Source organism: Protomyctophum bolini, assembly GCF_963924005.1.
Source record: "Protomyctophum bolini genome assembly, chromosome: 9".
NCBI classification, from domain to species: Eukaryota; Metazoa; Chordata; class Actinopteri; order Myctophiformes; family Myctophidae; genus Protomyctophum; species Protomyctophum bolini.
Genome location: NC_137870.1, coordinates 6055720 through 6070418, shown reverse-complemented (window position 1 = coordinate 6070418; position 14699 = coordinate 6055720). Strand labels below are relative to the sequence as shown.

General features: G+C 44.9%; 1 protein-coding gene across 2 annotated transcripts in view; it reads left to right on the top strand.

Moving 5' to 3' along the window:
- The window catches only part of ece2b (endothelin converting enzyme 2b), a 45347-nt gene extending 31125 nt beyond the window's left edge, over window positions 1–14222 (top strand). Inside the window, exons 9-19 of one of the 2 annotated variants that reach the window (XM_080772380.1) lie at window positions 456–598; window positions 2862–2976; window positions 4180–4290; window positions 4723–4821; window positions 7373–7450; window positions 8828–8901; window positions 9357–9467; window positions 9941–10008; window positions 10154–10344; window positions 11552–11647; window positions 13100–14222. In XM_080772380.1, the coding sequence (XP_080628506.1) occupies window positions 456–598; window positions 2862–2976; window positions 4180–4290; window positions 4723–4821; window positions 7373–7450; window positions 8828–8901; window positions 9357–9467; window positions 9941–10008; window positions 10154–10344; window positions 11552–11647; window positions 13100–13279 (1266 nt within the window). In that variant the 3' untranslated portion in view covers window positions 13280–14222. Of the gene's footprint in view, window positions 1–455; window positions 599–2861; window positions 2977–4179; window positions 4291–4722; window positions 4822–7372; window positions 7451–8797; window positions 8902–9356; window positions 9468–9940; window positions 10009–10153; window positions 10345–11551; window positions 11648–13099 lie in introns of both variants that reach the window. The other variant, XM_080772379.1, reaches the window with a different exon arrangement.
- The last annotated feature ends 477 nt before the right edge of the window (window positions 14223–14699 follow it).

The window sequence follows — 14699 nt, the reverse complement described above, 5'->3', positions numbered from 1 at the left end:
AATTGCACGGGACGCCTCGCAATGTGAGGTGTTGTGAGCATGTATACATCAGCTGTTTTCACACTATTTATCCGTGGAACCGAGTCAAAGTAAATATAATGCCTCAACTCATATACAATTACAAGTGCTTATCAGGATGGGGCGTCCCCCCCCAGTACACATTATGATTATTTTGGGGGGTTGCGGCCTAAAAAGGTTGAGAACCACTGCACTATACTGTCTTTCTCTATCATCTTAACGTGTAAGAGCATTATATTTAATGTAATCATATTAATATAGGCAGCATAATATGACATGTGTTTGTGCGCATTGCTATAGTATGCAGTAATGAGTTATTTTTTAAAGTGTATGATTGCTATATTTAATATTATGTGTGTATATATCCAGATGTGTTATTATTATTTTAATGTGTATGACTAATTATAGTCGATATGACACATTGTGTACATTTCCAGACATTGTGTCCGGCAGTAGAGTGGCTGGACTTCCTGTCTGCGTCTCTCTCTCCGCTGGAGCTCAATGAATCAGAGCCTCTGGTCCTTTACGCCAAGGAGTACCTGGTTCAGCTGTCAGAGCTCGTTAACAAGACTGACCACAGGTTCATACACACACACACACACACACACACACACACGCTAAGGCTGTACCCTAGCCCTTATTTTAGGACTCGAACTTGGCCAGGAATTTTCGAGTGAACATTCGGACCAATCATGACAAACACAATTTTTCGGGCCAAACAAAGAATTAGAAAGTAGATAAAACAGCAGGTTACAACACGTTGTGTTCTTTGTAATTATTTGGTCCACAATATTGTGTGAGTTGTCATGATTTGTCACGACAGGAGTTGGCTTCATGGAGAAAATGAAATGGAGAAAAAAATCCTGGGCCACTCGTCGTTCTGAAAGGGGGAGGGACTGCGACGCTCTATTGTGCAAAAGGATGCCTGTTTAACAGATTAAATGTAATCAGCAGGGCGCAGCAGGGAATCGAACCCCATCCCAGTAAACCAGGAGCTCCATGCCTGTGCCAAAGTGCTTTGTTTGCGACGCAACGCAAAAACCTACCCTTGTAGGAGCCCTACCCTACCAGCCCTACCCTACCAGCAGCAAAGAATACAAAAACAGATACTTACCCAGTTACCGTGAACCATCACGTTCTTCTGCAGATGACAGGCAGTGTCCACAAGTTAGGTGAAATGAGGTGAAATGACAGAACCGGCCGAAATTGTGGCAGTCGACGCAAAAGACGCAACGCAAACGAGTGCAACAGCAGGTAGCCCGACACGACGCAACCGCAGGAAGCCGGAACGCAAACGCAAACGAGAGCAACACCAGCAGTAGGCTACCCTGCAGAACCACACCAGCGACAGCAAAGGACAATGAACAAGATTTGTACTCACTGCGCAGCAAGCAGCTCTTCCCAGCAGCAGCTATAGCGTACAGTTCCTACCTCAATGTCTTGTGCAGGGAGGGGGGGGCATCGGTCTGGGACACTTCACATGGGCTCCAGGGTAGGGTGGGGGTCCTCGGAAGCCTAAATTGGTGGGGCTGTGGGGCCCACGGACATGGCTCGTCTCAGGGTCCAGGGCTTGGTGCTGCCTCCTACACCACTGGTGCAGTGACTCTTCATATTCTGGAATTACATGAAGAGAAAAGATAAGTGTCATGTAGGCCTACATCACATTAGAAACACATGTGGCTGTATAGCCTTGTCAGCCCCCACAACCCATATTTTATAATATATAATTATATATTATAATAGAATACATCAATATTAATTATTAAACCAAAAGTTCAAACATAAATCATAAATCAAATGCTTTCAAAATAAACAAACAGTTAACCAGTTGATCCAAGTTAAGACACCAAGCCTACAGTATATGACTCACCGAAGAGTAACCAAAGGTTGTCACAGTGAACATGCTGTTGTCACAGTGAACATGCTGCTGTCAAACATTTCGGCCATCTTGCATAGGTGGGAGTGGGAGTGGGGAGTGTAGGAACTGATGTCACCTTTATACTGCCTTGATTGACAGTTGACATGGGTTGCCATTTGCGGGTTGCCATGTTGGCTGGGTTACATTTACATTGCCAAGGCAAAAAGCAACAATACAATCAAAACTAAATGTATGTACATTTGAATTGAAAGTCAGAATATTCAATAAGTCAGTGTCACACACGCACATGCGCGTGCACACACACACACACACACACACACACACACACACACACACACACACACACACACACACACACACACACACACACACAGACGCAACAGCGCAGCGAGAGAGAGAGAGAGAGAGAGAGAGAGAGAGAGAGTCCCCTGTGCACATTAATTTGGTGATGGGCCTGCAGCCAATCAGCCAATCAGCAACAAACACACACACACACACACACACACACACACACACACACACACACACACACACACACACACACACACACATGCACACGCACACGCACACACACACACACACACACACACACACACACACACACACACACACACACACACACACACACACACACACACACACACACACACACACACACAACAAACTACACAAAATACACAACTTTAGTTTGTACAAATAATATATTTGTCTTTTTTGTCTGTCTGTATGTCTGTCCGTCTGTCCCTCTGTCCGTCTGTCTGTCTGTCTGTCTGTCTGTCTGTCTGTCTGTCTGTCTGTCTGTCTGTCTGTCTGTCTGTCTGTCTGTCTGTCTGTCTGTCTGTCTGTCTGTCTGTCTGTCCGTCCGTCCCTCTGTCTGTCTGTCTGTCTGTCTGTCTGTCTGTCTGTCTGTCTGTCTGTCTGTCTGTCTCTCTGTCTCTCTGTCTCTGTCTCTGTCTGTCTGTAGCTTGCTGAATAACTACATGATCTGGACGCTGGTCCAGAAAGGTGTGTCCAGTTTGGACCAACGCTTTGAAAACGCACAAGACAAACTACTGGAGAGTCTGTATGGAACCAAAAAGGTGATGCTGCTACTAGTATTATTGTTACTATAGTATGTCTGGTCATATATCAGCCAGCCAGTTCTACTACGTGTTACTATACTACTGAACACTGCTACTTCTACTGCAGATATATACGACCACCAAGCTACTACTTTTATTTCTACTACTGATGCTACAACTACTACTACAGATACTGTTATCACCAGCAATACAATAGACCAGCGGTCCCCAAACTGGGAAGCTCAAGCTACAAGCTTGTAGATCTGCTATTTTTCAATAGCTAAAGCATAACATAATTCTACAGTAACACCAAAAGGGCTTCCCGCCCAAAATGGGTTAATCTCATTGAATTTGGCCGAAAAATATATATTTTTAAAAATAAATATATTATGGCAAATAATCATGGAATGTCACTCACTGCACTGCACTGCTGTATACTCCCACAGCTGCTCTATACACCTCCTTACAGCTGTGTTTACCGGATTTTGCCGTTTGCGCTAAATAATACCATAAAACCGGCCATTACCCTTTTAAGTCACGCACCCCCCACCAGCCTTGTGGTTAGAGTGTCCGCCCTGAAACTGGGAGGTCGGGGTTCAATCCCTGCCGGGTCATACCAAAGACTGTAAAAATGGGACCCAATGCCTCCCTGCTTGACACTCAGCATCAAGGGTTGGATTGGGGGTAAGTCCCTGCGACATACTAGGGTCATGTCCAGGGGGTGTACTTGTACATCAAGCTGCCTCACGCTACAGAAACAGGAGATAGGCTCCTGCCCTATGGGCCTCATGGCTTGGCAAGGCTACTTACTACCCCCTTGAGGGCGTTTGCGCACCACAAGGGGGTGCACGCACCACAGTTTGGGAACCGCTGCAGAATGGACCGCATATTCACACGACGGCCATGTTGGCACTTTGCATTGAAAAAGCAGGGTGGACCCAAGGACTGTCTAAAGAGGACGAGACGCAAAGACATGCGCAGTTGAGACCAGGAAGTTGTACATGCCCAAATTTGAGCGTGTACAACTTCCTGGTCTCAACTGCTCCATGTTTCTTTCCTTCCATGGAGCAACATGGCGTCGCCCGTAGCGGTCTTCACGTCTCGACCTCTTTAGACAGTCCTTGGGTGTGGACCCTGCCATTGACTTGACGGCAAGATGGCCGCCATGTGAATACGGTCTATTGCTTATAGTGTTAGTAATGTTGCTGTTTATGGTTCCAGTCGTGCACTCCTCGCTGGCAGACGTGCATCGGGAACACAGACGACACCATGGGCTTCGCTCTGGGAGCGCTCTTCGTCAAACACACCTTTGACAAACACAGTAAAGAGATAGTAAGTATCAGTCGCTGGTCGTCACTATTAAGGACAACGTTCATGTCATGGCGTCGCATTGCATTTCATTACATTAGATAACGACTCCATTAGATTAGACTAAATACGCTTGGCATTAGATTCGATTAGACTACAATTAGATTACATTTAGATTAGATTGTATTTCGAGACATTTAGATACAAATTACATTTAGACCTTGCAGGTCTGTTTCAATCTCTCCTTTTGTTTGTCTCTCTCTCTCTCTCTCTCTCTCTCCCTGTCTTTACCTCTGTGTCTCTCTCTTTGTCTCTCTGTCCCTGCCTCTCTCTCCCTGCCTTTACCTCTGTGTCTCTCTCTCTTTGTCTCTCCGTCCCTGCCTCTCTCTCCCTGTCTTTACCTCTGTGTCTCTCTCTTTGTCTCTCTGTCCCTGCCTCTCTCTCCCTGTCTGTCAGGCTGAAGAGATGATCAATGGGATTCGATCAGCGTTTAAAGAATCGCTGGACAAACTAACTTGGATGGACGGACAGACAAGACAGGCTGCGAAAGACAAGGTGAGGGGGGTTGGGGGGTTGTAATTGTGTGTTATTATTGATTATATCAAAGCCAGCTTTTGTTTAATTGAAAAAGTTACACAGTATACTTTAAGTAACTACCTAAAACTCAACTGGAACAAATCAGAAATAATCATCATCGGCCCCCCGACTCCCTCACCCCGCTCCACCCAGGACTTCTCGCTCGACATCGACGGCTCCCGTGTCACAGCAACCTCCACACACATCCGCTAACCTATAAGGTGTCACAGCAACCTCCACACACATCCACAAACCTATAAGGTGCTGCGGAAACCCTCATCCAGGCCTTCATCTCACCCCGGGCCGGACTATTGCAATAGCATCCTCTATCTATTCTACGGCATATACGGTATCGCCTAAAAAAAACCTCAATAAACTCCAATATGTCCAAAACACCTCCACCCGCAACAGAGATCACATCATCACACCAGTCCTTCATGCCCTCCACTAGCTCCCTGTATGTCACGATCAGAGTCAGAGGTGTGTAGGACCCAAGCGCAGGACAAAGGCAGAGGATGAGGCAGACACAAGGCAGGTCGAGTGCACAGTGATTTATTAACCAAAAACCAGAGGTACAGGAACAAACACGGGGAAACTAGGGATAACTAGGAGCAAGAAAAATAACACTAGGAAAATACAAGGAATCACAATTTACGAACCAACAAAGAACTGAAAACACAAGGGCATACTTATAGACATGGGATAACTAGACACAGGTGAACAAAACTCAAAATCAAGACAGGGATTGGCTGAGGGACTAAGAGGACACAGGTGATTGGCTGGGGGACTAAGAGGACACAGGTGATTGGCTGGGGGACTAAGAGGACACAGGTGGAAAACAAAGACTAATCACAATACAGGTTAGACAAGGCAGGTACAGAACTACAGGGGCAGACAGGATGGCACAAAACAATACTACAAAATAAAAGGTACACAATAAACCATAACATGTCACGTACCGTGACACTGTAAGGCTGTCCCCAAACATTCAAGGTTCGAATGTTCGCGCGTTAGGGTTGGCACTCGGATCTTAATTAATGGGCTTGAACCATTCGTTTTATTTCATTTTTATTTTTTATTAAACTCGAAAATATATCTCGGCGAGAATGCGATTATGAGCATGTCAAAACACGTCACGGTAACGGAGGTTCTGCTTTTGCCCTGTGCCCATTTCAATGCGCTTCTGAAGCTGCATTCATACCTTGAGAGTACACAGGTGGAACACATTAACGAGTGACAGCTAACGAGCAAGCTATGCTGTTGTCTTAGCTGCCTGCCAGCAAGTTCGCAGATCAGCTGTTTTCGCGGAGCCAGTGACACAGTGACGCTGTGTGTGTGTGTGTGTGTGTGTGTGTGTGTGTGTGTGTGTGTGGGTGGGTGTGGAGAGACGAGAGAGATTGATAAAGAGCGGGGGAGACACGCTGCGCTTTGATCGAGACGGATATCTCAATCTTTTCAAATTAATTAGAAACAAATGGTCCGGATGTTCGCTTGAAAATTCCTGCCGAAGTTCGAGTCCTAAAAGAAGGTCTAGGGTACAGCCTTAGCTCCCTGTCAAACAAAGAATTGACTTCAAAGTGCTCCTCACCACCTACAAGGCACTGCCCAACCTGGCTACCCTCCTCCTCCCCGAGCCACATGTGCCATCCCGTTCCCTTAGGTCCTTAAGATCCCCAAAAAGTATCCCGGGGCGACAGGGCTGCCCCCTCCCTCCCGACCCTCTGAAATGCACTCCCCAAACATATCAGAGAAGCCCCCTCCATCGCTACCTTCAAATCCGCAATGAAAACCCACCTGTTTAGCCTATAGCCTTTGATTTTAACTTGTTAAATATACTGTTTTATTGCTTTTAATTCGTATATTTTAATTCGTTTTTTTTCCTAATAAAGCTGTCCTTTTTCTATGTCCTCTCCCCTGGCCTCCACACATGTATAAAGCGTCTTTTGAGTACTTAAAAATAAATCCCAGCTATAGAGCACCGAAGTCCTGACGTAACTCGCTCATCCCGACGATTCCCCTGGTTCGCGGAAGTAATTTCTCTATGGAGAATAACATGGGGTGATCTTAATATCGTCTACTATAAGCGTTGTGGTCCAAAAATAAACAAGCTGTCTCGGCGTTATTGTTAGGGAGGTGTCTCTGTATCGTTTGCAACAGTCAGTCACTCATATATGATACAGTCTGCTTCTAGCGAAAATCTAACTAATTCAGCAGCAGTAACATTAGCGTTTTCTCTCAGTCAGTTGATTCTTCATATCCATATGAGTGAAGCGGCCGGGGTGACATGTTTATTTTTCAAACACAGTTGTTATATGAGGCGATCTAAAATCGCCTCAATGGGGATTTCAATGCAACTAAACAAATACATGAACCTGGGGACTGACGCCCTCTACTGAAAGTGACGTCAGACTTCGGTGCTCTATTATTAATATTATTACCTCTACTAAAAGTGTGTCTTTTTTTATCCATATCTGTGTGTCTCTGTGTCCTCCTGTCTGTCTCTCTCTTTGTCTGCATGTCTTGGGTGTAGGCAGACGCTATCTATGACATGATTGGCTTCCCAGACTTCATCCTGGACTCCAAAGAACTAGACGATGTTTATGACGGGGTGAGTGACATCAATGCGTTATATTTTCTTTTGTGTGTTTGTTGTTGTATTGTCTATTTCTGTTTTCTGTGCAGTCTGTGTTTTTATTTTCTTTACTGCACAGCTGCCCCCCTTTGACAACTTGTAGATTTATGTACTGTTCTTTATGAACTTTTAATCTTTTAAACCAATGTCCTCTTCCTTCAGGAAAGGATTCCATATAAGACTTCTGGCTTCTTCCTTTCCTTGCATTGTATTTTTGTTTCTTTGATATGTTATTGTCTATTTTGTTGTACTATATGCTAAATAAATAAACCTAAACCTAAACGCGACGCCGCTGTTAAATATTGGGTGCCATAGTTTTGTAAAAAAAAAAGAATTATGTGTCTATAGAGTTAACAAACATTCTACCACAGGTCGTTTCGAGGAAGCAATCTGATTGTTTGAAACAGACTTCTAGCCGGTGGTTAAACCAGCACTGTTCACCACCTAATCAAAACAAATAATTCAGCCGCTCTGTTCTCCCAGAGCGCTAGCAAACTCGGTGGCTAGGCTAGCTAGTTTATTGGAACATTTGTGGTCGTAGTGACTACATCTGTCATTAAAAATATATATTCTTTCAGCGATTTTCTTTGTTTTAAGGGTAACTGTGGTAGAATTGCAATATTACACGAGAGGGTGTGGGTTAACGTGATTATTGCCACTTCAGTGATGCTTGCGGAACTCGACTCCGTCTCGTTCCTGACCGCATCCCTGTCGTGGCAATAATCACGTTAACCCACACCCTCTCGTGTAATATTGCTTAATTAACGCACTGAAATCAGCCCCTCCCCTTATTATTATACAACGGCGCAGCTTAGGTGGGTGGTGCTACGGGGAAAACCAGGTATATTTAATGAACTTTCTGTATACCTTTTTGAAAAAGATCTTCCTCCTACGTAGTATAATCAAAATACCAGATGATCATGTTTTCTTTGGGGGCACTCCGTCTTTAATATATGCAATGATATAATTTATGCATTGCATGCATAGTTGTCTCCACCAGGCCGAAGGCATGGGGAGAGAGTACAGTATGTTTTGCACTCTGTCTGTCAGTGTGTACGTATCATGTGTATATTTGTAAGTCTTTAAATGTTCTGAAGAATAGAAAATGGAGGACCCTGATGTAGTGTTTTTCATTGTTTCGTCATCGTAGCTGTTTTTGTATTGACTCGTGCTTTCGTTTTGAAATGTACCCATTCTACATACTGCGAACAACATTTTCAATCAATCAATCATGAAAGTGAGTGGCCAGGTCATACATTCTATCTGCTGTCTATCTATCTACTGACTGTCTACGTTGTTCTATTCCATTCCGTTCTATTTCAGTATGAGGTCACAGCTGACAACTTCTTTCAGAACATGTTGAACTTTTACAACTTCTCAGCGAGAGTGATGTCAGACCAACTCCGCAAGACTCCCAACAGAGACCAGTAAGACGCTCACTCACTCACTCACTCACTCACTCACTCCCTCGCTCGCTCGCTCGCTCGCTCGCTCGCTCGCTCGCTCACTCACTCACTCGCTCGCTCGCTCGCTCACTCACTCGCTCGCTCACTCACTCACTCGCTCACTCGCTCGCTCACTCGCTCACTCGCTCACTCGCTCACTCACTCACTCACTCACTCACTCACTCACTCCTCGGTGGCCGAACGGTTTGCAGAGCGGTCTTGATACCGGAAGGTCGCTAGTTCATATCCCTGGACCGCCACATTAAAATTATCACCGCTGTAGTGCCCTTGAGCAAGGCATTGAACCCCTACCATGAAATGTTTTATATGAGCAGGGCCTGGCTGTAAACAAGTTCTTGAGCTTAGTACAGTTACCCTGGGTAAATATAGTAACTTTGCTTTGCTCCCCTCCCCTCCCCACCTCCTCTCCTCTCCAGGTGGAGTATGACTCCTCCTACAGTAAATGCATACTACATGCCCACCAAGAACGGTATTGTGTTCCCAGCTGGCATCCTACAAGCTCCCTTCTACGCCCGCGACCACCCAAAGTATGTTGATCTATGTTCGTCTGTCTGTCTGACTGTCTGTCTGTCTGTCTGTCTGTCTCGTTAGTGTCAGGGTTAGGCTTCGAACATGCTCTGTGCTGTCCATGTTTCATGGCCGCCTCAATGCTTTTCCAATGGAAGTCACGTGGTTTGACCAAACAGCTGTGTGTGATTGGGGGAGGGGGGAAATCAAACACAAGTGTTCAAAACCACTTGACTTCCATTGGAAAAGCATTGGGGCGGCCATGAAACACAGGCAGAGCACAGCACAGTTGTTCTTTATGTGTGTACCAAGCCTTAGAGCTGGGGTTGTAGATAATTCCACATGAAACCCAGCCTGTTAATATAAAATATAACATTTTTTTCTTACATAAAATGTGTTAATTCATGTAACATTTAATTACTTAATCAATCAATGTAGCATTTGGACAAAGGACAACATTGTAACCATGAAGTGACGATTGTGTTGTGTTCAGAGCGCTGAACTTTGGAGGGATCGGAGTGGTCATGGGACATGAACTCACACACGCCTTCGACGACCAGGGTGCGTTCAATCACATCCCACCTGTGTGACTCTGTGTTGGTTGTGAGTACGACGATGAAGAGACTAAACCTGCCTGTCTGTCTGTGTCTGTGTCTGTGTCTGTGTCTGTGTCTGTGTCTGTGTCTGTGTCTGTGTCTGTCTGTAGGCAGGGAGTATGATAAGACGGGTAACCTGCGTCCGTGGTGGCAGAACTCGTCCCTGGAGTTCTTCAAGAAGGAGACAGAGTGCATGGTGGAGCAGTACAACAGCTACACGGTCAACGGAGAACACATCAACGGAAAGAACACGCTGGGAGAGAACATCGCCGACAACGGAGGACTGAAGGCTGCTTATAATGTCAGTACACCTTAAAGCTAGTAACACTACAAGGCTATAGCAACATGCCTGCAGCAGAACAAGCAGTTACCTGTTACCTGAGAAAGGACCTAGTCTTAAATGTGCTAGTTGATCCGCTATATTCAAATTGCCTCGTGGGTGGATGGTGGACGTCACAAACATAACATCCGGACTTGCACACATGTGGGACATTATACAGGCAGCAGTGTTTAATAGTACGGCAGCCGACAGGAAATTTGTATATAGTCTTTTTTATTGGCCTAACATATTGTCTAAATACCGGTACATACATTAATGAATCCACTTTCTGACCGGCTGTCACTATCGAACTTTTTGTTTTTCATTAACATCCTATGGCAGGCAAAAATGTCAAACTTTCCTTATGCTCTAAGTAGCATGTGACATGTCAAAGTAGGGGGTTCTCATGATTCTGAATCCATTCCAAGCATTAGTTTGGCACAATTAAGAAACACTCCTTGGACTAAAAACGGCCATAGACGTCATGACAAACGTGATGAGGTCAGCCTATAGAGCGTCGCAGTCCCGCCCCCTTTCATGACGACGCCTGGCCCAGGAAATGAATCACAATGCATTTTTCCCATAGACATTTCAAAAAGTATTTATTCAAAGATCTTTTAAGCGTCGTACGAAGCCAACTCGAGTCGTGACAAATCATGACAACACACACAATATTTTGGACAAAACAAATAATTAATTACATAGAAGAAAAACAACAAAAAAAGTGTTGTAACCTGCCGTTTTTTTCTACTTTCGAATTCTTTGTTTGGCCCGAAAAATTGTGTTTGTTGTCATGATTTGTCACGACAAGAGTTGGCTTTCTCCGCAGCGTAAACGTCTTTAAATAAATACTTTCTGAAATGTCTATGAGGAAAATGAACGGAGAATCATTTCCTGGGCCATGGTAGGGGGCGGGACTGCGACGCTCTATAGGTCCTGGGTGTAGGCCTAATGTTATAATAATATGAATACCATCTCCCAGGCCTATAGGGTTAGGGTGTAATGCTAATAATATGAATACCATCTCCCAGGCCTATAGGGTTAGGGTGTAATGCTAATAATATGAATACCATCTCCCAGGCCTATATGTAGGTCCTGGGTGTAATGCTATAATAATATGAATACCATCTCCCAGGCCTACTGTAGGTCCTGGGTGTAATGCTATAATAATATGAATACCATCTCCCAGGCCTATAGGTCCTGGGTACAGACGCATGGCGAGGAGAAGAGACTACCAGCTGTCAACCTCACCAATGAGCAACTCTTCTTCGTCGGTTTTGCCCAGGTGGGTGGACAACATTATTGATTATTTGTTACGCAACTTCCTAGACGAATTCACAGAGGCTTGCACTGGGTGCGGCCATTACTGAGGTGTACCATTAAAGCGCAGCAGCAGCACTGATTAGCTACACCTGGCCTACGGAGCACCTGCTCCATGGATTACCCCTCAGTAATGGCCGCGCCCAGGGCACCCCTCTGTGAATTTGTCTATATAGGGTCTGCCAAAATCTCCCGGAGGGGGCGTTAACATATGTGTCACGTGGTAGCGGCCGCCATGTTGGCAGGCATTTCTGCTTTGTTTACATTCAGCGACCATCCGTGTGCGTTCTAATTTTAAAACACCAGAGGGAGTTCAACGAGCTCGTTCCTGGCGACAACACAGTGAGCCAACACCAGGATGGAAAGAAAAAACGTCGGCCTCTACATACCTTGCTTACAAGGAGAAGCTTAACTTTGAGGAAAAGGAGCGTTACCTGAACAAAATCAAGGATATTGACGGTCTCGACCCCTATGAACACACTGACTGAACAGAGGATTCGATCTTCTATCACCACTAATGCGACTACATTTAATGCTTGTCCTTGTAAGGTATGTCGAGGCCGACGTTTTTTCTTTCCATCCTGGTGTTGGCTCACTGTGTTGTCGCCAGGAACGAGCGTTGAACTCCCTCTGGTGTTTAAAAATTAGAACGCACACGGATGGTCGCTGAATGTAAACAAAGCGGAAATGCCTGCCAACATGGCGGCCGCTACCACGTGACACATATGTTAACGCCCCCTCCGGGAGATTTTGGCAGACCCTATAGGGCAGGCACCGCTTTCTTCAAATCCCACGTTGTACTCACCCTCCTACAGATTTTTGTCCAAAACTCATAAACCGGCACATATTAGTAATGGGCTGTATTTTGCGTGTCTTAAGTACCAGGTCTTATTCCCTAACTTGAGTAAACTAAAGACCTGGAGGCGTGATCAATGCTCTTTGGCCACTCAGAATAGCCAAATGGCATTGATCACGCCTCCAGGTCTTTAGTTTACTCAAGTTAGGGAATAAGACCTGGTACTTAAGACGTGCAAAATACAGCCCCATTTAATGATTGTCTCTGGAGACGTGTGAACGAAAAGCAGTTCTAGAACGCTAACATTCTGTTTTGGTCAAATAGGTTTGAACAGATTATAAATTGTAACACAAACATTATGATATACATGTACATTTTTCTTTTATAGAAAACTAAAAATAATATAACCCATTCTGGCCGTGGGAACCCCTTTTGGTGTTAGCATTATGTTATGCTTTAGCTATTGAAAAACGAGCTTGTAGGTCTGCTATTTTTTTTTAAATCGAAGAACGACTGACACATAGAAACGTAGCTTTTTCAGAAAACTGTCAGGATGTAGAAGACATTTTTAGAATCTGATCTCAGGTCAGAATGGTTAAAACATTGTCTTTTCTTCATCAGGTGTGGTGTTCTGTGAGGACCCCGGAGAGCGCCCACGAGGGCCTGATGACGGACCCCCACAGCCCCCCTCGGTACCGGGTCATCGGCACGCTGTCCAACTCTCCGGAGTTCTCCCAGCACTTCAACTGCCCCGTGGGCTCGTCCATGAACCCGGGCCAGAAGCGCTGTCAGGTGTGGTAGTAGAGCAGTGGTTCGACAACGACAACTTTCTTTCATTTCAAGGGACCCTGTGAGAGGGAGGATGACTGATTTAAGCAGTCACACCTGGCCTGAGTCAAACTAGAACTGCACTCAGAGTTGGCTGGGTGTGGCTGCGCACCTGTTGTGCATCATGGACTTGATCAAAGGCACAGCAGGTTAAATCAGTCATCTCCACAAACACTGAGGAGAGAGCCTCTATCCGGACAGTGGAGATATAGCCATCTGCTCTCCTGTGTAAACTATTATTGTGATGCTTTCTTGAGTTTGTACCTTTTATTCCTCCATGTGCAGGGAATTATACACAATATAATCTCACATTACACACAGGAGAGGCGATCTCCCCACTGTCCGGACAGAGGCTATCTCTTGAGTGTTTGTGGAGATGACTGATTTAACCTGCTGTGCCTTGATCAAGTCCATGCACAACAGGTGCGCAGCCAGCCACACCCAGCTCTGAGTCCAGTTCTAGTTTGACTCAGGCCAGGTGTGACTGCTTAAATCAGTCATCCTCCCTCTCACAGACCCCCAGTTCGGTATACATTAGGTCATGGACCCCCCCCAATAACTCTTTCTTGAGAGTGTACAAAAATGGAACCACATGGAGCCTGCAATAAGGGTCCATCTGGTTCCATTTGTACACTCTCAGAGGCCCCTTTTCCACCGGTTGGTTCCCGATGGGAACCGGTTCAGTTCTTTGTGGTTCTTATAGTCTATGAGCCAGAGCTCCAAAACTGGAACGTTAATTATGAATTGAGTGTGCAAAACCATACCTATATTAGATTGTTATCGCCATGACACTTCCCCAATTGATTACTTACACGAAGACAATGATTTATTGTATTAGAAATTTTAAATATGCAAATGAAGCATTATGTAGGAAAATATGCAAAATAATAGAAAATATGAAAAAGCTACTACTGTGGAAGGGTTATCATGTATTCATTTACTTGTATTTATCCTATAAACAATTGAATATACCGTAGGTATAGAGCACCGAAGTCTGACGTCACTTTCAGTAGAGGGCGTCAGTCCCCAGGTTCATGTATTTGTTTAGTTGCATTGAAATCCCCATTGAGGCGATTTTAGCTCATATAACAACTGTGTTTGAAAAATAAACATGTCACCCCGGCCGCTTCACTCATATGGATATGAAGAATCAACTGACTGAGAGAAAACGCTAATGTTAGAATTAGTTAGATTTTCGCTAGAAGCAGACTTTATCATATATGAGTGACTGACTGTTGCAAACGATACAGAGACACCTCCCTAACAATAACGCCGAGACAGCTTGTTTATTTTTGGACCACAACGCTTATAGTAGACGATATTAAGATCACCCCATGTTATTCTCCATAGAGAAATTACTTCCGCGAACCAGGGGAATCGTCGGGATGAGCGA